Genomic DNA, 27,068 nt, shown 5'->3' with positions numbered 1-27,068 from the left:
CCCGTGTCCCCTGCATTGGCAGGCGGATTCTTAACCACTGTGCTACCAGGTAAGGCCCTACAGATTTCTTAAAGGTCATTTAGATGGCCGTATAATATCCTATCTTATAGCTATGTTATAAATTATTTTAACTAATTTCTTATTGTTGGATGTTTAGGTTGTGTCTATTTATCTGCTTTTCTGAACAGTGCTTGGTAACCAGTCTTGTAGCCAAGGCCTTGTACATGTCCCTATTTATTTCCTTAGGCTAAAGGCTGAAGAGTGAAATTGCTGGGTTAAAAATGTAAAAAAGTTAGGGGTATTAGTGTGTATTTCCAAATTCTCTTTGGGGAAAGCTGTACCACTGTACTTTCTCATTACCATTGTGAGAGACTGTCCACTTTTTGCACCCTTGCCATTAAAACAAAGCAAAAATTGAATGCTGTTGATTAGATATGTAGAAATGGTACTTGATTTAATTTGTGATTCTTTAATTATTAAAGTACACTCTGTCATTTTAGCTATTTGCATTTTTTTCCTTAGTGAACTGTTTATTTCCTTTTGTTCTTCCTTTCCCTTGGGTACATTTTTTAAAAACTTGCTTAGATTCTTTATGTCTAACCATTCCTAATACTAAGTGCAAAATTTTTTCCTATTATTTGCCTTTTAATATTGTTTTATGATTTTTAAAAAATGGTGCTACAGGGATATAAATTTTAAAATTCAAAGCTGTTGATCGTTTTTTTCACCCTTTATTTAATTTATATTAAGTGAGTATATTCCCATCCAGAGATTAGATACCTATTTACTTATAGTTCCTTCTGGCTTTTCTCTTTGCTCTAGTGTATGTGTGTACCTTTAAATCAAAACTGGAATTGATTTTGGTGAACGGTGTGAGGTGAGGATTTAAATAAATATTTCTTCCCCAAGTGACCGGGTAGTTTTCTTAACTCTGATGGATGATCCATCCTTTCCCAATGGTGTATGATTTTGAAGATGATTTGCGTTCTCTGTCTTCAGGCGTCTTGCTGCCCTCCAAAAGAGAAGAGAACTTCGAGCAGCTGGCATAGAAATTCAGAAGAAAAGAAAAAAGAAGAGAGGAGTTGATTATAACGCTGAAATCCCATTTGAAAAAAAGCCTGCTCTTGGTTTCTATGATACTTCTGAGGAAAACTACCAGGCTCTTGATGCCGATTTCAGAAAGTTAAGACAACAGGATCTTGATGGGGAGCTGAGATCGTAAGTTGCCTTTCCGTTTTTATAAGTGGAAAAGTATAGTAGTAATTTTTTGGAGGGCCAAGTATTATCCTTGTCAGAGCCAGATATTTCTTAGTTAGCACAACGTGGTTTACATAATGCTTGTACTTATTTAATGGATTCACCTTTCTGAGAAAACCAGTGACACTGGCTGTAACGTTTTTAGCACAGAACACTGTTCGAAGCTCTCGAAATGTCAGCGCTTGGCTCTTAGTTAACTGTCTACTCAGAATCACAGTCTTAACATTTACGTACCTTTGGGAAGAGGTTAGTTATTTTACTAATGGCCTGAAGGAATCTGTCAAAATCTCTTCTGCTGCTTCTTAGTTTTTTTTCTAGTGAAAATTTTATCTTGTTTTTCTGGGGTTTTTTGGCCGCGCCATGAGGCTTTGCGGGATCTTAGTTCCCTGACCAGGGATCACACCTGGGTCCCGGCAGTGAAAGTGCCGAGTTCTAACCACTGGACCACCAGGGAATTCCCTCTTGTTTTTCTTAAAATGAAATTAAAAGGAAAAACATTACCAATGCATTTTTAAATCTTTTCACTTAATGGCGATTAGTAGGTATATTTATAAAATGTCTTAGAATACAGAGGATTTTGTTTATTTCTAGGGATTTTTAGAGTTTTTAAATTGTTATATCCGAATGTTGTGGGGAGAACCTTTTAGGATTGTCAAAGATTTTTAGTTTTCTACTCCCCCAGTGGCCTTCCATTTCTGTTGACATGAATTGTTAGTAAACAACAGATGTCAGTCACTGTGAAACAGGATTTTCTTGGATGTACTCCGTTGTATTTATTTTTCAAATTAGGACCTTGCTTTAGGTAGTCTCTACAAATAAAGAGATTGAAGAAAAAATAGTCATTTGGAAGGAGTAGACTAGATGGAAGAAGAGGATGACATGCAGAGGGGGAGAAGGCATTCCTGGTCCTTTAAAAGATGGCCTTGAGCCTGGCTTTAGACCCTAACAACTTTCTGGTGTCATTTGTCAGGACTTAAATATCCTTTAAAAAAATTTATGAATTAAAAAAAATCATAGCAAACAATTGAAGAATAGTTTTAAAGGAAAACTTTAAAACTCACGTTTTAATTCTGTTCCCTTCATTTAATTGTTTCCATTTTTGTATACTTCATCATTTTCCTATGTACACACACATATTTTTACATGAACATAGTCACAATATAGGAGTAGTTTTATGCTTTCTTCCATGTTATATGTAACATTTTGCTTTTCATAGTCTTTATAGTTACATAGTTTTAATATTTATTACTTAAATTACTTAGTATATCTTATTTTCTTAATAATTCTATTGATATTGTAAGTCTGCATTCCTCTTAGTATAGTGGGTAGGTAATGGTGTAGGGAACAACTTAATGTATATTGTTTTGTCTTTTCGTCATAATTTTATTAGGAATGGGATTATTTCGTTCAGAGCATATGACTATTTATATGGCGTTTAATGTTGTTGCCTGTATGTAACTTTAAAAAATCTGTTCTCCACCTTGATCCATGACAGTGAAAAAGAAGGACGAGATAGAAAAAAAGACAAGCAGCATTTGAAAAGGAAAAAAGAATCTGATTTACCGTCAGCAATTCTTCAAACTAGTGGTGTTTCTGAATTTACTAAAAAGAGAAGCAAACTAGTACTACCTGCCCCTCAGGTAATCTGATAAAAGCAGGTTTTTCATTGTATGAACTCATATGCTTACCATTTATCCAGCAAATGTTTGCGGGCCTATGTGCCAGGCTTTTGCTGGGTGCTTGGTACCTTTAAGAAATATCAGGCCTTGAACTGCTCATATGATGGTTTAGTAAGTAGTTGTCAGCTCTTAGCAATTTTTCAGTAGGCTAGGGCTCCAGACCTCTTTTTTGTAGCTGATAAAGGTGGTATTTGGCCTTGTGGACTTCAGGCCACTTTCTTTTAGGGAAGGTTTTGTTGTGTCACACCTTCTCTTTTTGAGACAATAGCTGTGAAAATCAACATGGGAGTTGTGGAGAAGAGAAAATTCATTCAGCTTATCATAGGCTCTGTTCCTTTGAATTATAGTTGGTCAGAAACATGGGGATTTTGAATAAGCTCTTGTTTTGTTTTGACGAGTACAGCTCTGTATAATTGGACAGTTAAATGGAGCAGAGGGATGGATTTAGGAGGCTTGAACAGCTTCTTTCCGCAAATGAGTGCCCTGGCTGCATCAATACAAAATGCTTGGGCATAAACATAAAATAATTTTGTTAGGTGCTGTTATTCGTAGTAGTGATATTTCTTAAACTGTAATTTTTTTTTAGTTCTTAGGATGTTTAGTTTGGTAAAATTACAAGGATAACACCTTTTGATTTTCTTAGGGATATTGTGGCTTTGTGGACTCTGTGTGATATTTTAATTGGTTTTTAGTACCCACCCTCCCCCCAATTGATAAATGGTTTTGTATAAACACTATTATTTTATGTTCTTGATTTATAAATATTTTGGTTTGAAAGAATTTCAGTATGGAAATACTGAAAAGGAATTTCAGTATTTGCAGCTTGATTCCATGTCACATATGGGATTCCACCCCCCTCCCCCACATTAAATAGGGAAGACTTTTAAAACCTTTATTATGGAAAGTTTCAAACCCACAAAAAGTAAAGAGAGTGCTACAACGAGCCCCTGTGTACTCATCACACAGCTTCAGCAATTCATCTTCTGGAATGTGGAAGTTTTCAGCTGTGTTATTCTCGGTTAAAATATTGCTACTGTGATAACTGTGTCTTTAGATTTCAGATGCAGAACTCCAGGAAGTTGTAAAAGTAGGCCAAGCAAGTGAAATTGCACGTCAAACTGCTGAAGAATCTGGCATAACAAACTCGGCTTCCAGTACTCTCTTGTCTGAGTACAATGTCACCAACAACAGCATTGCTCTGAGAACACCACGAACACCAGCTTCCCAGGACAGAATTCTGCAGGTAGGCTGCCATATGGTAGAGTGAACCTTTCATTTTGTTTATTGTCCTTAGAAGTATTATAAAGGAGAACACTAAATGGTTTGGTTTTGTGTGTTTTAGGGTAAGCAGTTTGAAACAGTCCTGAATGCATAGCTGCTAGAGATTTCTGTAGTAGGGAAGCTAAATCCTGTCAGTAAAGCATAGCATTTAAAAATTTCACATTGCCTAGCAGTCCTGGAAAAAAAATCAAACACGTGTAATCAGTAATTTTTAAAACTTCCTTGTGATTCCGTACTTAGCTTGGCATAGACTGCCTTCAGTACTATTTCCCTCTCTCTCCTTAGCACATAGGGTGTACAGCTCTGTGTGTTCTTTAGGGTGTCTGCATGCCAGAGAATAGACAAACCTAACAATACTACTGAGTCTTTTAGCAGTCTTACATCTCAATTTTCTAATAGTCAAATATAATTTTAAGGTACTGATTCAGGAGTCAAATAGTCCTGCAAGACTTTGTAAGAAAAACAGTGCCCCTCATTGCTTGCTCTCTACAGGCACCAGTGATAGCTCTTTGTTTTTACCACCTTACTGCTAAGACACTTGTTACATTTTGGTTTTATTTTCAGTTTTAGGTACTTTTCCACCAAGGATTTGAACATCTGGCTCTCTCACACCTTCTACCTCTACTGTGCATACACACTCTTTCCATTTTCCTATCTTCCATTACAGTTAATCATAATTTTGGTTAGCTCCATATTTATGGTTTACCTTATGACTACGTAAACTGCATTCATTCACTACGTAAACTGTGGGTCAAACTGCACTTGACCCACAAAATGCCTTATAATTACTGTGCAGTATTTTGTTTTTCTTTGAATTAATACTTGTTTTATTTAGTTGCTAAATTTTCTGATTACTTAGCACACATTCAGTTCTGGACTTTATACTAACTGTAAATCTCCTGTAATCTGGTCACATTTTAGGTATTCTTACCTTTTTCAACGACTTGAAGTCGTTCCCAGAACTTCTGAATGTTCTAGTCTGGACTGATTACTCTTTAGATCTTGTTACAGCTTGTTCTCTTGCTTTCCCTTGACTGTCACCCTAGAAAGTCCCTTGGGTCTCCTCTTTCTTGGCTCCCATGTCTCTGGCTTTTTTGGTTGACTCCTTTGTTGGTGAAGTGTATCTGTCAGTAGCTTTCTGAGGAAGGTTTCATGGGAGATGGAATTTTTAAGACCTTGAATATCTGTAAATTACTGTCCTACCCTCTTATCTGATTGATAGTACCACAGGGTATAGAATTCCAGATTGAAAGGGTTTTTGTTCACAGTTTTGAAGGCAGTGCTCCAGTGTCTTCTGGCTTTCATTGTCGCTATTGATACGTCCTGTGCCATTCAGGTTGTTAATAGGAAACCTGGTTTTTTCTTTCTCTGGAAGGTTATATGATCTTATCTTTTTCACATGCGTGTTTCTTGATGTGGGTCTATTTTTAACCACTGTGCTAGGTACTTGGTGGTTCTTTTAATTCTGTAGACTCATGGCCTTCAATTCTGGGAAGTTATTTTGAAAATTAAAAAATTTCCTCCCTTTCATTAATTTATTTTGCTACTTATTACTCTCTGGTTTTCTGTCTTAATTGACTTTGATTTCATTGCTAGGAGATTTTCTGAATTTTGTCTTTTTTTAAAATTTCTACCGTTATATTTTTAATTTCTAAGAGCTCTTTTTTAAATGTGTTCAATTTTTAAACGTCTCATTTAATTAATATCTTTTTATTCCTCTGAGGCTGTTAATGATGGTTTTGCTTTGTTTTTATAAGTTTTCTTTTTCCTGCACAGTGTTTAAGTTTCGTTTATTTGTTTTGTTCTCTATCTTTCATATTAGATATTTCCTCAAATACCTTTTGATCTTGTTCTTTGCCTATATCTAGGGAATAAGGGTAGGGCAATTAAAAGCTGACTAGACACTCCTTGGGTGTGGGTAGGACCCCTTGACTCCAGACTTTCCTGTGGGCTGAACTGGCTGGGATGTTTTATTGGGGAGATTTCTTTTAAAATTGTTTTATTTTTAAAATGTATTTATTTATTTATTGAAGTATAGCTGACTTACAATACTGAATAAGTTTCAGGTGTACAACATAGTGATTTGATATTTTTATAGATTATATTCCATATAAAGTTGCTGTAAAATATTGGCTATATTCCCTGTGCTATACATTACATCCCTATAACTTATTTATTAGGGAATTCTTATTTATTTATTTATTGGCTGCGTTGGGTCTTCGTTGCTGCGCGCAGGCTTTCTCTAGTTGCAGCGAGTGGGGGGCTGCTCTTCACTGTGGTGCGCGGGCTTCTCATTGCGGTGGCTTCTCTTGTTGTGGAGCATGGGTTCTAGGCACACGGGCTTCAGTAGTTGTGGCACATGGGCTCAGTAGTTGTGGAGCATGGGCTTAGTTGCTCCGCGGCATGTGGGATCTTCCCGGGCCAGGGCTCGAACCCGTGTCCCCTGCATTGGCAGGCAGATTCTTAACCGCTGCACTACCAGGGAAGCCCTATTCCAGAACTTCTGACATGCTACTGTTAGGTTGACAGAAGGAATGGAAGTATTGAATTCTGCCACAGCTCAGTATTCATTTTCTCTCTTGGTTTTCATTGAGAAAAATGTATAAGAATTCTGCCTGTTTCAAGATTTGTGTAGTAGGATCAGAAGAGAGGAATTTGCTCTTCTGTCTAAACTGTTAAAACATGCTTCTTTATCTTCTTGTTAATCAGGAAGCCCAAAACCTCATGGCTCTGACCAACGTGGACACCCCATTAAAAGGTGGACTTAACACCCCTTTGCACGAGAGCGACTTCTCAGGTGTGACTCCACAGCGGCAGGTTGTACAGACTCCAAACACAGTTCTTTCTACCCCATTCAGGTATTGTAAATAAATAACTGTTTTCTGCTTTAGAAAAACTTGAATCCGAGGACTTGGACAACATGTTTGCTTTAGAAATGCTGGCAGAGAATGGAAATAAGTGTTTAACTTGCTTTTTGATTTCTCCTCACTCATAGTAGCAAATAACATTATAGTATCCAGGAAATAGTCAAATACCAAATGGAGCTTCCTTTTTTTTCAGGGTTTCTGGTGCTATCACCTCGTTTCTGAATACTTTTAATCTGATTTAAAAGAGCAGATCAATCCATTGTTAATGATGATTTGGCGAATTTTATAAGAATTCTAAGCCTTTTTATGTATGTATTACTGTTGCTTTTCCCCCAACATTTTATTATGAAAATTTCTAACATTCAGAGAGGTTGAAAGAATGGTAAAGCAAGCATCCATATACTCACCACCCAATTCTCCAGTTAATATTTTACAGTGTTTGCTTTAATCACATATCCGTCCATCAATCTATCTTATTTTTAATACATTTCCAAGTAAGTTACAGGTATTAGTCCATTTCACCCTGAACACTTCCTCGTTGTGTATATCATTAACTAGAGTTCAGAGTTCAGTATTGGTTTATACTTCTTTTGTTTTAAGCTACTGTTTTTAAAGAAGAATTTTTAAGATACAAACATTATAGAAGCAATTTGTATTAAAATGGAATTTGAGCTTTTAAGGTTAGAAATATTTAGGGTTTACTTTTAATTTTAAAATATGTCCTCCTACTGGTTGTTAAGTATATGAAGACTGTTACAATTGCACATGACAGCAGGATCAAAAAACATTGGCATCCAAAATCTTATATAATATTTAATTGCAAGGCTTGCAAGAGAGCCTAATCCCTCTTTCCCCGTGGGTGTCTCATTTCTCAACTAGATTGTAAGCTCATTGTGGGCAGGGACCATGTCTTATATGGTAACACTTCACCTCACCTCTGGGAACAGCTCTCTGGCAGCACCACCTGTCTGGAACACAGCCAAGATACAGGAAGTAATCAACCAAAAAAAAAAAAAAAAAGGCTTTGAACAATTAAACTATAAGGTGCAAAGTCTATGGCTTTTATTCCTAAGAGAGTTTCTTAGACCTAACTCAGAGCTATTCATATTTAGATGTGATTCTAAAAGCCTGGTGTTTGGTTTCCAAACAAAATGTAGAGGGAGGAAGTATTTCAAGTATGCACATCTATGATGATGATGATGTGATAGCCAACAGCTACAGGCAGGGAGGAGACAAGTGATAAGTTGAAGATACTGAACTCAAAAGGAGTCATTTGGGATCTTGATTGTGGTGGCCAACCTCTCTGCCCACTGTGTGTTCTCAGACACCTTGATGTGTCGAGAAAAGGTTGTGGGACTTCCCTGGTGGCACAGTGGTTAAGAATCCGCCTGCCAGTGCAGGGGGCATGGATTCGATCCCTGGTCCAGGAAGATCCCACAAGCTGCGGAGCAACTAAGCCCGTGCGCCACAACTACTGAGCCTGCGCTCTAGAGCCCGCGGGCCACAACTACTGAGCCCACGTGCCAGAACTACTGAAGCCTGCGTGCCTAGAGCCCGTGCTCTACAAGAGAAGCCACCGCAACTAGAGAAAGCTCGCGCACAGCAACGAAGACCCAATGCAACCAAAAATAAATAAATAAAAAAAATACATTTATTAAAAAAAGGTTGAAAAATGTTTGGTGGACCTAGTTATTAATAAGGTAAGAAAATATCAGATGTAATGACTTTATTTGAAGTCATTAGAATAAATATACTGTGTGTAAATACTGAGTTAGCTGAACCAAACCTTTATTTTAACCTAGAGGTCTAACTAAAAACCAGGTAGGGAGATGGAATTTCTGGAATCTTTATTTCTTTTCTGTTTTCCTTGTAAAATAATTTATGTGAAAAACATTTGAAAGCACGATCCAAATAAAATTGGCACTTTCATTAATTGGAATTTCTGTCTTTCTAGAACTCCTTCTCATGGATCTGAAGGGCTGACTCCCCGGAGTGGGACAACTCCCAAACCAGTTATTAACTCCACCCCGGGTAGAACGCCTCTTCGAGACAAGTTAAACATTAATCCCGAGGATGGAATGGCAGATTACAGTGATCCTTCTTATGTGAAGCAGATGGTACATGTCAATTCCCTTTTAGTATCTTTTTTTTTTTTTAATTATTTATTTATTATTTAGTTTTGGCTGTGTTGGGTCTTCGTTTCTGTGCGAGGGCTTTCTCTAGTTGTGGCAAGTGGGGGCCACTCTTCATCGCGGTGTGCGGGCCTCTCACCATCGCGGCCTCTCCTGTTGCGGAGCGCAGGCTTAGTAGTTGTGGCTCACGTGCCTAGTTGCTCCGTGGCATGTGGGATCTTCCTAGACCAGGGCTCGAACCCGTGTTCCCTGCATTGGCAGGCAGATTCTCAACCACTGCGCCACCAGGGAAGCCCTATGGTTGGTCTTAAGGTAGGGAAGAAATGGAGATAGAAATTAAACAAAATCTTGTTTCAACTCTGAAGTTAGGGGTCATTTTTCTAGAATTAAAATTAGGCTAATTACTTTTTAGAAACTCTTACACAATATTAGTTGCGTATTTTAATGTGTATGAATTGAGAAGGACCAATTTTTTTCTACAGGAAAGAGAATCTCGTGAACACCTCCGTTTAGGGTTGTTGGGCCTTCCTGCCCCTAAGAATGACTTTGAAATTGTTCTACCAGAAAATGCCGAGAAGGAACTGGAAGACCGTGAAATAGATGATACTTACATTGAAGATGCTGCTGATGTGGATGCACGGAAGCAGGTGGGTGATGACTGTTACATGTCTCAAGATCTCTACTTAAAAGTTCTTTCAGTATTAAAAAAACTTACACTGAAGAAAATTACTTACATCATTAATAATATTCACTCATATAGTTCATAATATACTTAGAATATCTTGATAGGTATTCTTAAAATGTATAATTATATGGATAGCCATTTAAATATCCTGTCAAATTCATTATGCTTCTTTAAAATACATATAAATAGTCTTTTAGACATTGCTTTCACTCTAGCCAAGAAAAGATGTTATTATCAGTCTTAAAAACAAGTACATCTTGGATTGGTTGAGTAAATGGTTTTTCGTCAGTGTAAACTAATAAAAAATGTGGCTTTGGATATGTAGCATGCGTCAGAATAAAATTAGTAACACCTTGTACTAATATATTTTCTAGTTAATTACTTTCTCATTTGTGCATAACAACCAGGTGATGTAAGTAGGGTAGGTGTCAGCTTCATTTTAGAAATGAGGAAACAGGCTCAGGTGAATTAAGTTAACTTTCTCAGGTCTTGTGGCTGGAAACTGGTGAAACTTGAACCAAAACTGAGATCATGTGACCCACTTCAGGCATTCTTGCTGCAGCCCATTTCAGGATGGTTTTAGAAACTGAATAATTTCCCGGGGTTGGATTGAGAATGGCATCAATGGAAATCGTTTTAGAGGGAAACCACATGAATGTGCTTTTTGGTGGGGAATAGATGATAATACTTTATGTGTTTAGTTCTCTTAGCTATTTTGAGTTACATTTACTCTCAGAACTGGTTTGCAGTTCTAATGTGTTAACCCACATTATTCATAATTTAAGAATCAGGAAACAACACATTCATTGGCTGGCTTTTTAAATTAAAAATCAGTAGCTTTTGAGGTGGAAGGGAAAGGTTGTGTTGCAGGAGGGATAATTGGAAGCATCCCCTCTACATTTAGGATTTGATTTAGGCAAGAAAAGAATGATTATCTGATGGAGGGAGCCATGTAAATCTGGAGAATGCTCCTGGTAGACGTTGGAAGTTCTTAGTTTCTACTGTAACAGGAGAATGAATAGGCTGATTAATTTTAGTGGCCTTATATTGCCTTTCTACAAACTTAACACAGATTCCTACAGCTTTAGCTCTTGAACATACACATTCTTACAGACTAAAGTGTTTTCAGCTTTACTGAAATGTGTCAAATACTGTATAGCTGCAAAAATGGTTTTTAAAATAATTTTTTAGGCCATACGAGATGCAGAGCGTGTAAAGGAAATGAAACGAATGCACAAAGCTGTCCAGAAAGATCTGCCAAGACCATCAGAAGTAAGTATTAGAATTTCTGGCTTAGGAAGTTTTAAGTTTCTTTTTATGTGATTGATGTTTTTTATATTATAAAGTCTATAAAATGACATTTCATCTACTTTCTGGAATATAGTAAAGCAGTTCCCAGATCCAATCTTTGAAATGCTTCACTGGTACAAATACGAATTTTAAAAATAAATTGATTGATGATTGATTGATTGATTGGCTGCATTGGGTCTTCGCTGCTGCACGCGGGCTTTTTCTAGCTGCAGCTAGCGGGGGCTACTCTTCGTTGTGCTGCGCCGGCTTCTCATTGTGGTGGCTTCTCTTGTTGCGGAGCACGGGCTCTAGGTGCACGGGCTTCAGTAGTTGTGGCTTGCAGGCTCTAGAGCACAGGCTCAGGAGTTGTGGTGCATGGGCTTAGTTGCTCTGTGGCCTGTGGGATCTTCCTGGACCAGGGCTCAAACCCGTGTCCCTTAAGTGGATTCTTAACCACTGAGCCACCAGGGAAGTCCCCAAATAAGAATTCTGAAGAAAAAAAGAAAATAATTTCTTTTGAAAATGTAAAACTGCTTTAGGCATACATCGGAGATATTGCAGGTTTGGTTCCAGGCCACTGTAGTAAAGAGAATGTCAGGCAATAAAGCGAGTCACACGAATTGTTTGGTTTCCTTGTGCATGTAAAAGTTATGTTTACACTAAACTGTAGTCTTTTAAGTGTGTAGTAGTAGTATGTCTAAAAAAAAAAGTACGTAACTTAATTAAAAACTACTTGATAGCTAAAAAACGCTAATTATCATCTAAGTTTCTGAGCCTGAGTCGTAATCTTTTTCCAGTAGTAACATTAAAGATCACAGCTCACCATAACAAATAGAATAGTAATGAAAAAGTTTGAAATATTGCAAGAATTACCAAAATGTGACACAGACACAAAATGAGCAAATGCTGTTGGAAGAATGGTGCCAGTAGACTTGCTCAACGCAGGGTTGCCACAGACTTTCAGTTTGTAAAAAAACACACTACCTGCAAATCACAGTAAAGTGAAGCCCAGTAAAATATGGTGTGCCTGTATTTAATTCATGCTAGTAGAACTAATAACGTTAGTATGTTGCAGTGACATGTTTAATAATTGTACTTGTTTTAAAATTTTAGGTAAATGAAACTATTCTAAGACCCTTAAATGTAGAACCACCTCTGACAGATTTACAGAAAAGTGAAGAACTAATCAAAAAAGAAATGATCACAATGCTTCATTATGACCTTCTACATCACCCTTATGAACCATCTGGAAATAAAAAAGGAAAAACTGTAGGATTTGGTACCAATAATGCAGAGCACATTTCCTATCTGGAACATAACACTTATGAAAAGTTTTCCAAAGAAGAGCTGAAAAAGGTATCATTGAATATTTCTGTCTCAAGATTTAAGTATTTGTTAGATACCATGTATCATGGACAAACATTAACATATTTTCCCTTATTGATGTTCATAAGCAACTGAAATATATGGTTAAGAGATAAATATTCATATTAAGTGTTATGCAAAGGACATACCACCCCCCCACCCCTTCCCATGTTCAGTGGCAGGCCTTTATCAGATAAACACTGGCTTTGATGGCAGGGTGTTCTTGTCTCATGGGTGTATGCCTGATTGATAGTTGCTACAGTTGCTATTTTCTGTGTTTAACTCTGCTGTCTCTGAATAGGGTGGAATGCCTTTAATACTTAAACCTCACTTATTTAGAATACTATGAAGAAACAAGAATATATTAAAAATATTTACAGATTAAATCTTTCACCTATTCACAGAAAGGAAATATTCACTGAATTCATTCCCCTGACATGATTTCCCCCTACCCTTTTGGATAAGGAAGTAAAGAAATGTTTTGTCTAAAGTCTGTCCTGCCTCTTCCTCCATATGCATTTTATTCTTTCTGCTTTGACAGAGCAAACAGCTGTGATTGTGACTAGAAATCTGTACAGTGGCATAAGATAATAGAGTTAGTTTCATGGTTGGAAGCAGAGTGGTCATTAGCTTAAAAGTCTTTTTTCTTTAGTCTTTCGCCCTGAGGGGCAGTGATGGACCCATCCATTAGAATGGGCTAACTTGGGAGAAAACCAGTAAGGTTCCTTTGTCTGTCTTCTCTCCTGCACTTTCCCTCTCTCCTCTCTTTTTCTTACTTTCTCTTTTTCTTATTGCATACGTGATACATGTTTATTATAGGACTTTTAAAAAGAAAATAGAGAAAGGAAGGAGCGTTTAGATTTGTGTTTGCCCCTGATTCATGAGTAATTTTGACTTGCTGCCTTTTAGTAAGTGCCATGGAAGCTGTCCTCTGTTGAGTGCCTGCGCTTTGGCAGGCACATTCAGTCACCGAACCGGGTGAGAATTAGACAATGAACTTGATGCTTGAACAGTTTCCTCTTTTTAGAGTGAAAATATGAGGGGAAGATGGAATTTAGGAAATAAATTTTCCTAAATTTATTGTATATATGGAAACCTGAAATAAAGATCACGTTGTTGCTAATAGCGATTCTATAAGGGACAAATTCTAATAAATTTTTTGATAATAATGTAAGTAGTGCCTTGGAATTATTTGAAATGATTACACAGTAGTTTAAACATCCTCCCATATTTTATTTATCTATTTATAGTCCCCTTTGTTCCGAAGAATTTGAAGCAGCTATTTACTTAGCAGATTCTTTAGGGATGGTTTAAATAGAACTTAGCTGTACTCTCTCCTAATTATTATAAGAGCTGAATTTGTAAATTTTTACTGTGTACAGTTTCAGAGTGAAATACCATTTCTCTGATGATACAGTGCCCGATTTTCGTTAAGTGTGTTAAAATTGGTTTGTTTCCATTATTTCCCCTAAGAGGTATTGTTTAAAAGTATCCATTCTTTATCTTCTAGAGACTTGATTTTCCATTTTTTTGTTTAAATTTTTTCATATGCTGGTTATTTATCTTGACTTTATGTATTTTGGCCTGTGTTTATTTTCTGATGTTCCTGGAGTGATTGAAAGCTTTCTATAAAGCACAAAAAGTAATTGTCAGTTTTTCATGAGCCATGAAGCAAAGGGCTGGAAAAAGTTCATGTGGTATGTTCATGGAGTCTGTGTGTCTGGTGTTGGGCTGGCTCTTTGTGTATACTGTATCACTTAATTCTCATAACAAACATGTTAGGTATTATCTCCACTCTACAGATGAGAAATGGGCTCACAGAAGTTCAGCAAGTTCAGATAGCTACTTAAATGCTAAATCTGTGATTGGAGCCCAGGCTTGTCCAACTCCATCCTCATTCTGTCATCTTAAACCGTATCTTTTCTAGTGAACAGAAGCTGGTCTATGACCCATCATTATTTGATTTGTGCCTCCAGTCTTATTCTCTGGCAATGGCAGGGGCATTCTTTCAGATGAGAAAAAAGGCAGGTGTCAAAAAAACGCCTACTTCCCCTTCACCATACTGGGAAGTCCAGAGTATAGCGGGGGATGGTAGAGTGGGAGGAGCACCCGCACGCGTTGGTGCCCAAGCATTGGCTTGGGTGTGACCTTGCCTTGTCCGCTTACTAGTTTTGTATTTTTGAACAAGTGGTTTAACCTCGCTAAGCCTTAGTTTCATCAACTTTAAAGTGAGGTTAACATTGACTGCTTTGTAAGGGTGGTGTGCTGTTTGGACATAAAGTAGGTAAAACTTCTTAATTCAGTTCCTGGCACATAGGTAGGTATCTGAGAAATGGTAGCTGCTATTATAATGAGTGAAGGCAAAGGACGTTTACATTATCAGGGATGATAATGGATGCTTGGCTTTTCAGATCAACCTGCATTGACTTCTAGGCTTCTTAATTCATTTTGCTTAGGTATTATAACCCCCTTCCAAAAAAACAGTTAACCAGAGCTCATTGTCTTTGCCCAGAGGAGTAAAAACTAGTCTTTTAAAGCTTTCTGTTGATGGCAAGTATCTCTAGTACTCAAGCTTATTGTTGCTATTATTGTGAACAGGCCCAGGATGTTCTGGTACAGGAGATGGAAGTGGTAAAACAAGGTATGAGCCACGGAGAACTCTCAAGTGAAGCTTATAACCAGGTGTGGGAAGAATGCTACAGTCAAGTTTTATATCTTCCTGGGCAGAGCCGCTACACACGGGCCAACCTAGCTAGCAAAAAGGACAGAATTGAGTCACTGGAAAAGAGGCTTGAGGTTGGTATCCTTTTAAAATTCTAATTTAAATGTACTTTGATTGAAATAATGAACCAGATAATACCACTGGAGACAACTTCAGAAAAATAGATCTAAGGTAATTGTTTTCGAATTTCTTGAGGAAAAACTACACTGAAGTGTTTGATCTTCCTTGGCCTTCTTCATTGGTTTTTCAGAACTGCTGGCCTTGGTGATGAAGAGTGCCCTCCAAGTTGACCACAGGTCAATCAGAACCTTTTAGATGTGGGGGCAAAGAGCCAAGAAGTGAACACTGGTCACTCAGAAGAGTGTAGAGCAGTGCTAGAAGAGCAATGCAGTTCTCTCCAGGGGGGATCTCAGTGTACCAGGGAGCTTTCTTTCTGTAGCCAGAAGGGCACACTTACAGAACTTTGGTACCTTTCTGCTCATCCTCGGATTCCTGTCAGTTTGTTACGGAGAGAGCACTGAGCTGGATTATCCAGACAATGGCTTCCGTGATTTTTCATGTCTATGAAAATGTTGAAACATACTAGATGGGAGTTTCATGGCATGTGGTTTCTTAATATAGTCTGCATGTTTTGAATTCCAGAATCTGTGTATGCATTTTGCCAATGGTATGTAAATTGTGGTTCGCAGACCGCTAGGCTGCCTTGTGAATTCTTAATGGTGGTCTTCAGGGATGTTTCTGAGGCCAGGATATCTTGGGATGGGAAGGAGAAAGAGGTGCTTCAGGCAATCAGAGTGGCCTCGAATTCCGCTTATGTGATTACCAATTTCTCTGCAGAAAGTAGATTTGGAAATATTTTTATTTGGGGTTAAAATAAAAAAATAGTAAAATCACTTAGGGGTGTTTGGGGCTGTGTGGGGCTAGGGAAATGAACTGGAAAAAGCGATATCCTATTAAAATTAACATTTTTGATTTTACCTTTAAGGTCACATGTGTAGACACTAATGGTAATGCCTGTGCACATCTTTTATCATTTAGTGGGAAATCAGACTTTCTGAAGTAATTCTCATCTGGGGTGAAATTTTAGCAATCCAGTGCTGCTGGTTACTCTAGCTGTGTTACTAACTTCCAGCAGGGTGTGCTGTTGCTCTGTGTTTTAATTCACAAAGTCAGGGAAAGTAAAAAAAACATCAGTGGTTAAATTTAAGTTATATTTTCTGTTATGTAGGCTTCATTTCTTAAAAGTGGTAGTTAGCAGTGTAATTCTGATCTAAGGTCAGCATCATAATTGATTGGAAAGCTATTTGGAAAGCTTCCTGTAACACTTACACATAAATACTTAGGTCTCTCACTTAGTTTGAAAATCTCATTTGAGGTGGGTAAACTCTTTCTTCCTCAAGTGGTAAGGACATTTTGTGCTGTTTAAAATATAAAAAAAAGTTTTTCCCTAAATCTCATTTACTTTGTTGAGGCACTAACTTTCATGACAGCAAATAAATGTGTCACAAAGTGAGTGGTGCCATAAAGTACAGTAATTTTTATTTCTATGTTGAATTGGTCTTGTGAGTTTTGAAGGGAAAAATACAGAGAGAACCACTGCTGTTCTTTTGGAGATTTATTTGGGTCGTTTATAAGCAACCATTAAAAACATGTGGTTCTCTTTGTTCAGTTCAGTACCAGGAACTGAAATCTTCCGTTGAACTATTTTTGCTGAAGGATTGGTGATTTTGGAAGAATATTCATAAAACAGTCTGAAGTAATTTTTCTTTTCTTGACTCCTGGATAACTTGCTTTAATGTTTACCCAACTAGTTACTTTTAAAGTACACATAATCAAATCCTTTAATTTAGTAAACTATGCTTATTTCAAATGAAAGTTCATTAAATCTTTAAAAAGAAGAAAAGAGATTCAAAAACCCAAATAAACAAGTCCCCCATTTTATTTGTATTCATTCCCTAATTCAGAACTAAGTTTGTCTTAGCTTATTTTAGTTTTTGAAGACACAATTCTCCTGGTTTGAAATACATAAATATTTTATTTCAATTGTAATTCTTTCATCATTTCAGTTGATTGCTAAATTATAAACATTATTCAAAGTTTGTTGTGGGGAAGGAACTCCAGTTGTATTATATAAACTAAAGGCTGTACTTAAATTATCCTTCCACTCTTAGGTTCAGGGAGATATGCCTTGCTGTGCAAGCACAGTACACCATGGCTGCCAGTGTGTTTGAGTTTTGCTGCCATGAACTCTGGAACAGTGAATCTAAATTATGGCCCTATCACAGTGTATCAAGCAAGATGAAATCCAGCTTTGTCGTGGTTGGCGTCTCCTAAATGGATTAAAAAAATATGCCCCCAGGTTTATATTGGAGCTAGTCTTCGAGCCATTACTCCTGATTAATATTTGAAACTTAGAACTTAACCGAAAATCCTTAAGATACTCATTTAAAACTAGTAGAACCATCTCAGATTTTATGTAGAATGTTGTGGGTGGTACAAGGAATCTGTTAAATAAATAGAATCAGTGTAGTTGCAGGTCAGAAGTAAGTGGGAAAGACTTCTGAATTGTAACCAAGTCCATGTATTTTATTCTGCTTAGGAGGTAGAATTAATTTCAGGACCTTACCAGACATTCGTGTGTAAAATAAGGCAGCAGCTGCAAACAGAAATGACACCTGATATCAGAAAAGGAAAAGTTATAAAAACATAGCATGTTGAGGCCATTTAAATATGGCGGCAAAAAGCCCTGTTATTTGAATAGCTTTGAGGGTGTTATGGGTATATGGTAGGGGGGTAGAGTGATTGCTCTTTATAGTGATACCGCAGTTAATAAGAAAAGCTTAACTTCTGTTCAGTGTTACGTTTTTAAAAAACAGAAAAAGAGGGATGGCTATAACTGTAGAAAAATTTTCATCAAGAGGTTAAAAGTAAAAAGCTTTAGTACTTTATTTAATCACACATTTAGTGAATGTTACTGAGCATCTACTCTGTGCCAGCCCCTGTACTTGGCCCTGGGGATATAGCAGGGAACGAGGCAGATGAGCTCTTTGCTCTTGTGGACTTCACGTTAAGGGTTTTCCAGATAAATGGAGAAGAACCTCATTTTCCGATGCCAGATAAATGAGTCATTACTGTATTTGGGAAGTGCAAATAGAATTTGAAGTGTTCTAATTTGTTTCCACTTTAAGTGGAAATAGGAAATTGTCTGAAGACATAATTATTTTGAGTGAAATAATTTCCAGTAGGTGCAAAAGTGAAATGAAAAGTCTGAATTTAGGCCTGCCATTAAATTTAATAGTATTTGAAATAGTATCTAAACTGCTGTGTTGAGGAAGTTTGGCTGAAAAGTAGATTTTGTCATGTTAGCTGTAAAACTGGAAAGGCTTTCCTTAGAGGTGGAAACTAGGTCCAGGGGTAATACTTCTCCCTGTATTTTACTGGTACAGTCAATTTAGTCAAGAAATACTATGTAACATTGACTTCTTGGAAATAAAGTAACTTAAAGAACACAGATAACACATTTAAAATCCTTCTCAGTGTATTTGTAGAACTCTTTTGGGGACCCCTGACTTTACTGAATGGTTATATTTCAGCAAAATTGGCTGCACAATGGATCTCATTTTCTCAGTGATTTTCATTATAAAGTTAGATATTTTTACACAGGAAAAAAATTCCCTTAATACTTTAAAGAGTGAAAACTTAGGGTAGGGATTAAGTTGGTGGGCAGTTCGGGGTGGAGGGATTGTATGTTGTATCTCAGCAGGTTTGCGCTTATGTTCCCTTGTGGGTGAGTGGGTGTGTGTGGGGTGGCATGCGGTGGCAGGAGACAAGTCCCCAGTACTCTGGAATGCTCTCATTCTTAAGTTCTGCTCTCTGCCATGACCCTTAAAGGCATTAACAGATTTCTTGGTTGTTTCTAGCAAGAACTCTGGGAGCTGGACCAGAGATCTCCTATGATAAAACTGTGTTGCTTTTTTTATGCCTCAACGTCGAGTTGAATTTGTTTCGTGCAGTTTATGAGTTTCATTTCCTAACTTACGCAAATGTAAAATGCTCTCGGCATTGCTTTATTGGTACATTACTGTTCTTGGAGATGTGTTTAGTAAGGTTTTGCCTTATTGCTTAGCTTGCTTTGCAGGGATGCAATCTGATGGTTGCTAACTGATAGATGCTGACAATAATCACTAAATTGGACCTGCATCTCATCAATATAGAGATGGTTCACTGCTAAAACTTAATGCTAGTGAACAGTATAGAGATTAAAGGAGAGTCACTCATGGTCTCTTGTTTGCAAACATTTCGGTGGCTGAACCACATCTTTACTGCTATAGGATCATATTGTGGAATGATGGACTAGGAAGTGGAGCTGCCATTAACTATATTTATTTTAGGTATCCTGAAACCTCTTTTTCTAGTGGTATAAGGTTATATTCTGGGTCCCCAAGCAAGAATTTCAGTAAGGGATGCTCTTAATGTTTCTGAACCTCAGTGTAACAGACTTTAACTGAAGACAGTATTGGAGACCCAAGGATTATGTGTTTACTTTGGAATTACTTAAGCTTAGTAACCTTAACAAACTTAGTGAGTTTGAAAGTAACAATTACACTTTTATAAGTCCCATACAGCCCCCTTTTGTAATGACCCGAGGAAACACTTATGGTTCCACTGATTCATCTCCTGGGGACCATCAGTTTTCCATTGGTCTCTGGCCAGTCTTTTTTAGACAGTTTCTCTTCTATGCATTTAAAAAATAACATTTGTAGGCTTTTTTTTTTTTCTAAAAATAATACCTGTACTTTGTAGAAAATTTTAAATAAAAAAAAAAATAAAGAGAAAAGCCTACGATTCAAATGTAATCACCTTAAACATCTTGCGGTGTGTGTATGTATAAGATTAAATATGATAGAAAAAGATGAATATATGAGCATCTACACATATCTATGTGTGGGTGAAAGGAGGAAGGCCTTTAAAACTAAATTGGGATCATTTAATAGTATAATATTGTAAGTATCATTCAAAAAAAAAAATCACTTGCTCTCTTTTTAAAGTCTGTTGCAAAGGATTAGCTTTGGTGAAATCTGTAAATAATTATTCTAGTTACATTCTGCCCAACTTCTTAAAAAGTTGTTAAATAACCTTTTTTGCCCATAAAAATTTCTGAGATGTTTGTTTTCCTGTAGTTTTATAGCTTGTTAAGAATAAAAGAATTAGGAATTAAAAAATATAAGCAGGGGAAATGCTTTTCTCCAGTGTCAAACAAAATTCTTATAAGTGGCCTACGTACAGGTTAATGTCTAAATCAGGGAAGGAACAATGGGCAAATTCATTAATTGAGATCTTGTTTATGTGTGTCTAGAATAATTTGTTTTCCAGTGAACTGTCTGGTGACATTAAGCCATTTAGCCCCACAGCTTGACTTTCTTCAGGCATGTTTGCATTTCAGGGGCTGAGGCAGGGAGGACATCTGGTTTATTAGCTGTGGTGTAGCCTAATGTGTTGGACTTGCAAGTGGGACACAACTGCATAGCTTCATCTCTTAGTGACTCTGTGGCCTAGAGCAAGTTACTTAACCTCTCTGGGTCTCAAATTTTCTTACCTGTAAAATTTGGGTGTGTAATAGTTTTTTAGTCTCATGGAAGTGAGAGTTTGAGATAATGTAAGATTAAATGAGATACTGTGTGCCTGGCAGTTGGCAAGTTTTAGTGAATAGGAGTTCTCTCCCATGTTTCTTAGGTTCATATCATTCTTAGTGTTAGCTAAATTAGATTAAATTGATATTTATCAAGTTATTCACCTTGAATAACAGGCTGGGTAAGTTTTTTGTTCTCTGAATTTTGATGAATGTCTGAAATATGAGACATGGGTCAATTTTAGGAGAGAGGTTTGAGTAATACTTAAAGGCTCAGATTTTGTTTAATATAAATGAATTTTACATAATTGTGGATTTTAACATTTCATATGTACATTTTGGTATGTTGAAGTAGTTGACATAAATTTTAATGTCTCCATTATGTTTCATTGTACTGATGTTTCATGGTTTGTGGTGTATGGTCTTAACAAAATAGTTATCCTTTAGAGTAGATATTGAATTTGAATTTTAAAAAACCTTTTATTATGGGAATTTTCAAATACAAGCCAAAGTCGACTAGTGTAATGAGTCCTCACGTGTTATCACCCAGCTATGACAGCCACTCTTATTTCATGTTATTCTCCCTCTCCCACTGTTTGAAACAAATTCCAGACATCATATCGTAAAACAGAATTATGATGCATGAAATTCGTCAGCTTGGTCCCCCTACACATTTGTATTAGATATATTCTCATTCATCTCCTCTTGAACTTTATGCTTTCATTTTGGATGTAGCCAGCTTTAATTATATCAAGTGTTGCCCTGCTTTAAAATCCTAATAGTTATAGTGAACTTCATTTAAGATTATTAGAAATTTTGTGCTGATACATATTTAAGCACAAACTTCCATTATAATCATATTTGGGAGGCTTGTCTGGTGACACGTGAACAAAGTATTTAATCCTAATTCCATTACTAACTTTGTTAGATGTTTTAAGAAGACTTTAAAGTATATCTCTAAGTGCAGTTAAGGATTTGAAAAAAATGATTTTGACAACTTTTGGTAAATCAGCTATAAATGGCAGTGGTTTGAAAATCATTTTTTGGAAGAACTTTTGGTAAATCAGCTGTAAGAGGCAGTGCAAGCTCCTTAAGCCAATACTGTTTTGTTCAAAATAAGTTGTCCTGCAGGGCAGTTGCTAATGCTTAATTGTAGTTTTTAAAAGGGCTTAGAAATATTAATCTGATTAAACCTGAGTCTGGTTCTTCTCAATTCTGCATATTTTAAACAATAAGTTTTTATACTCTGTTGGTCTTTAATGTTGTTTCTGTGTATGAATGTGGGGCGGGGGAGTTGGGGCTGATTTAAGGTGGTTCTGTTCCATACATGCATGTGCGTTTCATGCTTGAGATTTATTGGCTAGGAAAAGGCCAGACGTTATAGGTTAGTTTATTTTCCTCCTAAAATGTATCGAGCAGTCATAGGTTGAGCATTTTACAAAGTACTGTGTGCAGATATCTTCCTTTACGTTTTAACGATCAGATGGCAGATGTAAGATAAGTAAGCTAAAATTGAATATTAAAAGCTGGATTCCATTTCTTCTTTATATTTTTATACTAACTTATATAGCTATTTGATTTTTTTCTGTACTTTAATTTTTTGGTATAATTTATTTCCATATTTGCTTGGAATCTTAGCACAATATTTGAGCCAGAAGACGTTAATAAAGCTTGAGCTAAATTAAATAAAATTGTTGGCATTAATAAAATTGTTGGCATTAGCAACTTTGCAGTTTTTAAATCTTTGGTGTTTTGGGAATAATAAATGACTCAACTGTGTGAGGTGAGGTAACTCCCAGATACAAGGTACCAGTCATACTAAATGTGCCTTTGATGACTAATTAAACACTTTCTGAGCGTGTTATGCTGTTATACCAAATTGGAAATTGGATTTCCATGGAGTGCAGTGTATAGCTAACTGAATTATCTTAACCAATAAAAATGATAATTTGTATGACTAATTTTAAAAAGTATGTATTAATTTGAAATTCTGTGCTGTTAAGGTTTTTGGAACGTGTATTCGAATCCACATGTAATTAGAATATCTAATGTTGGTATTCTTGGAACATGCTGAATTATAGTATAAGGAACTTGATGCAGCTAACTTATGGATTTAGTTCACTTTTTATTGGGAATGAGGACTTTTTGGTAGGTCTAGTTAAAAGAAAACAGCTGACACCTAGCTTCTGTAATGACAGTGGCTGAAACAGGATTCTCCATCCTTATTGCCTATTAGAATCATCTGGGGGCTTTAAAAATACAGTAGTCTGAGACCATTGAAATAAGGGTCTCTGGGTTTACAGCACTGGTAGACTTTAAAAGCTGTACGGTTAATTCTGAAGGTTAGTTGGGGTTGAACAGCATTGGCTTAAAAAAATGTGCTCCAGTACCGGTTACTTGGTGTGGTGGTCCTCAAGAGGCAAACTGCTCACTTACAAGAAGGAACAGCTGTTTTTCCTTGCTTTAGTCCCAGGAAGGGGATCTCCATCATTTTTAAAATTAAAGTCGGAATTTAAAGGAGGGTTTTAAAGTGTCATCCATAGTCCCTTGGTCCGTTAGAGAGGAGAGCAAAATGGTTAAACTCGTAGTACCTATAATAATTGTAATCAGAGCTAACATTTGGTGACTGCTTAACTTTATGTCACTTACTGGGTGGCTAAGGGCTTTTCTGTACATTATCTTAGGGTTCATAGTAACTTTTAGCAATGACTGCCATTTTACTGATGGAGAAAAGGAAATGCAGAGGTTAAATAACCTACATCAACTGAAAACAGCTGGGTGGCCGTGCTGGGTAGAAAGAGTGACTCACTTCTCCGCTCCACTGTGCTGCTGACTTGGCCCAGTATTTCCTGACTCTTAGAAGACAGATCATTGCTGTGGAACTCACTTTGATTTGTTATCTGTTAGAGGAAAATGACTCTTTTATAAAGGACATTATTTATTCATGGATTTAGTCTTCAAGTGCCTTTGCAGAGGAATAAAAGCTTATTAACTTTTATAAAATGCTGAAGATAGGAATTGTTTTAAAAGAGCTTTATGTAAATGAATTTTAGATCCATCTCATGTTCTTAAGGTGCACATGCAACGTGTCCCTTCCCTGCCATCCCCTCTGCCCTAGACTTATTTGACTTTGACTTCAGTAAAGTAAGCTGGAGATGGATAGGTATGAAGTACTACTTTTCTAGTAGAAGTGTACTTTATATTTTGGGGAACACTGTGTTTCTTGGTGTTCTTACATATTCTAAAAAAAAAAGGCATTGAGATTGACATGTTTGTTTTTAAATCAGACGTAATGCATTGAAGTGCATGTTTCAAAGTTGTTATCTTGGAAAGCTATGTATGTCTTTTGATGATTATGTTGTTCCTAAATATTTAAAAAAACATCCTATGAACAGCTTTCTTATCAATATTTTGTATTTGACAATATTTTCCCATGGGACCATTTGTGCTTATCTCCCCCCCACCGCCACATTGAGTATTTCAGGAAAAAAATTGTCACACTGTCTCCCTTGTTACAGGGTGCTCTCAGTTACATTATTATGAATTACAGAGTATCATTTGGGTATATATTATCCTGAAACTACTTAGTTTTGATTGCTTATAGAAGTCACTTGATGGAATCAGTTTGGAGGGGGGTGGGGGAGGAACAGATAGACACAAAGAAATCAGCACAGATTTAATAATTATCCCTAAGGCTTTGACCTCACAATTTTAAGTGTTGTATGTTGGAAACAACCATTTGCAGGTCATGATGAAGTGATAACATTGTGGGACGTAGAATGTACACCTAGAGAAGGCGTTATGCTAATGGGATTCTGCATCCCACATCTCCTCCCTTCTCAGCCGTCTCTCCTTGGACCCTCTAAGCTGGGGCTTTCTCTGCCCTTCTGCATCAGCTCTAGAGTTTTGTTGAAACCTTCTGCTAATTGTCCCTCTCCAGTTCTCTTTTGAGTTTATACATTTTAAATTCTTTTCACCTAATTTTAGACTCATCTGAGGAGGCAGCCCACTTGTGCTCAGTATACATATTTAATAGGAAAACTGTCATTTCTCTTAATTTTATGGTGTCTTTTTGCTCCTCAAAAATTACAACTTTTTTTTTGTTGCCAAATGTGATATTCTCTTTCATTTATTTGGTTTTATGCCAAATTTAGGATTATAACCTTATAAAAATAATCTAGTAATTTTGTACTTTGAAGGGGTTATGTTTTGATCACAGCTTTGGTACATTGATTGGATATTATTCAGTTATTAAAAATGTGCTCGATGTATAATATATAGAAGTGCATTTTTGAGATATAGATGGTGAAGATGCATTGCTGTCAGTCCCAAAGTTGTTGCAGATTAATGATGGCAAACGTTATTTTTGGAGGTAAAGGTTAGTTTTCCCCATACTGTGAAATTCAAGCCTTCTTTGAGATTGAATCATGGGTGATGTTATTATGAATAATTTATTTGGGACTAACCTGTAAAACTGTTCAAGTGCAGGAGAAGCCCTTCTTAAGCCTAATTTTGTTTTGTTTTGTTTTTTTAAAATTTATTTATTTATTTATTTTTGGCTGTGTTGGGTCTTTGTTGCTGCGCGTGGGCTTTCTGTAGTTGCAGTGAGCGGGGGCTACTCTTCCTTGCGGTGCGCGGGCTTCTCATTGTGGTGGCTTCTCTTGTTGCGGAGCTCTAGGCGCACGAGCTTCAGTAGTTGTGGTACACGGGCTTCAGTAGTTGTGGCACATGGGCTTCAGTAGTTGTGGCTCCCGGGCTCTAGAGCGCAGGCTCAGTAGTTGTGGCGCACGGGCTTAGTTGCTCCGCGACATGTGGGATCTTCCCCAACCAGCGCTCGAACCCGTGTCCCCTGCATTGGCAGGCAGACTCTTAACCACTGTACCACCAGGGAAGCCCTTAAGCCTAATTTTGTATTAAGGTAGTTGAAGTATAAGAAACTCTAATGTAATTTTTTTTCTTTCCCATTATGATTTATCATAGGATACTGAATATAGTTCCTTGTGATACACAGTAGGACATTGTTGTTTATCCATTCTATATATAATAGTTTGCATCTGCTAATCCCAAACTTGCAGTCCATCCCTCCCTCCCCCGCCACCCACCCTTGGCAACCACAAGTCTGTTCTCTATGTCTGTGTGTCTGTTTTGTAGGTAAGTTCACTTGTGTCATATTTTAGATTCCACATATATGTACGTGATCTCATATGGTATCTGTCTTTCTCTTTCTGACTTACTTCACTTAATATGATAATCTCTAAGTCCATCCATGTTGCTGCAGATGGCATTATTTCACTCTTTTTTATGGCTGAGTAGTATTCCATTGTGTATATGTACCACATCTTCTTTATCCATTCATCTGTCAGTGGACATTTAGGTCGTTTGCATGTCTTAGCTATTGTGGATTGTGCTGCTGTGAACATAGGGGTGCATGCATCTTTTTGAATTATAGTTTTGTCCAGATATATGCCCATGAGTGGGATTGCTGGATCATATGGAAACTATTTTTAGATTTTTGAAGAATCTCCATACTGTTTTCCATAGTGCCTGCACCAGTTTATATTCCCGCCAACAGTGTAGGAGGGTTCTCTTTTCTCTACATCCTCTTCAGCATTTGTTATTTGTAGACTTTTTAATGATGGCCATTTTGACCGGTGTGAGGTAGAGTTTTGATTTGCATTTCTCTGATAATTAGTGATGATGAGCATCTTTTCATGTGCCTATTGGCCATCTCTATGTCTTTTTTGGAGAAATGTCTATTTAGGTCTTCTGCCCATGTTTTGATTGGGTTGTTTGTTTTTTTGTTATTGAGTTATATGAGCTGTTTGTATATTTTGGAAATTAAGCCCTTGTCAGTCGCATCATTTGCAAGTAGGTTGTCTTTTCGTTTTGTTTATGGTTTCCTTTGCTGAGCAAAAGCTTATAAGTTTGATTTGGTCCCATTTGTTTATTTTTGCCTTTGTTTCTATTGCCTTGGGAGACTGACCTAACAAAACATTGGTATAATTTATGTCAGAGAATGTTTTGCCTATGTTCTCTTCTATGAGTTTTATGGTGTCATGTCTTATATTTAAGTCTTTAAGCCATTTTGAGTTTATTATGGTGTGAGGGTGTGTTCTAACTTCATTTACATGCGGCTGTCCAACTTTCCCAACACCACTTGC

General features: G+C 36.9%; 1 protein-coding gene across 1 annotated transcript in view; it reads left to right on the top strand.

The window, feature by feature from the left end:
- CDC5L (cell division cycle 5 like) overlaps positions 1 to 27,068 on the top strand; it is a 41,087-nt gene that overhangs the window by 11,865 nt on the left and 2,154 nt on the right. Inside the window, exons 6-14 of the mRNA XM_061195030.1 lie at positions 1,000 to 1,218; positions 2,753 to 2,897; positions 3,991 to 4,179; positions 6,927 to 7,075; positions 9,039 to 9,201; positions 9,699 to 9,863; positions 11,093 to 11,173; positions 12,305 to 12,547; positions 15,155 to 15,352. Of these exons, the coding sequence (XP_061051013.1) occupies positions 1,000 to 1,218; positions 2,753 to 2,897; positions 3,991 to 4,179; positions 6,927 to 7,075; positions 9,039 to 9,201; positions 9,699 to 9,863; positions 11,093 to 11,173; positions 12,305 to 12,547; positions 15,155 to 15,352 (1,552 nt within the window). The remainder of the gene's footprint in view (positions 1 to 999; positions 1,219 to 2,752; positions 2,898 to 3,990; positions 4,180 to 6,926; positions 7,076 to 9,038; positions 9,202 to 9,698; positions 9,864 to 11,092; positions 11,174 to 12,304; positions 12,548 to 15,154; positions 15,353 to 27,068) is intronic.

The sequence above is a fragment of the Eubalaena glacialis genome, chromosome 7 (assembly GCF_028564815.1).
Source record: "Eubalaena glacialis isolate mEubGla1 chromosome 7, mEubGla1.1.hap2.+ XY, whole genome shotgun sequence".
NCBI lineage: Eukaryota > Metazoa > Chordata > Mammalia > Artiodactyla > Balaenidae > Eubalaena > Eubalaena glacialis.
This window is presented reverse-complemented; position numbering and strand designations above follow the sequence as displayed.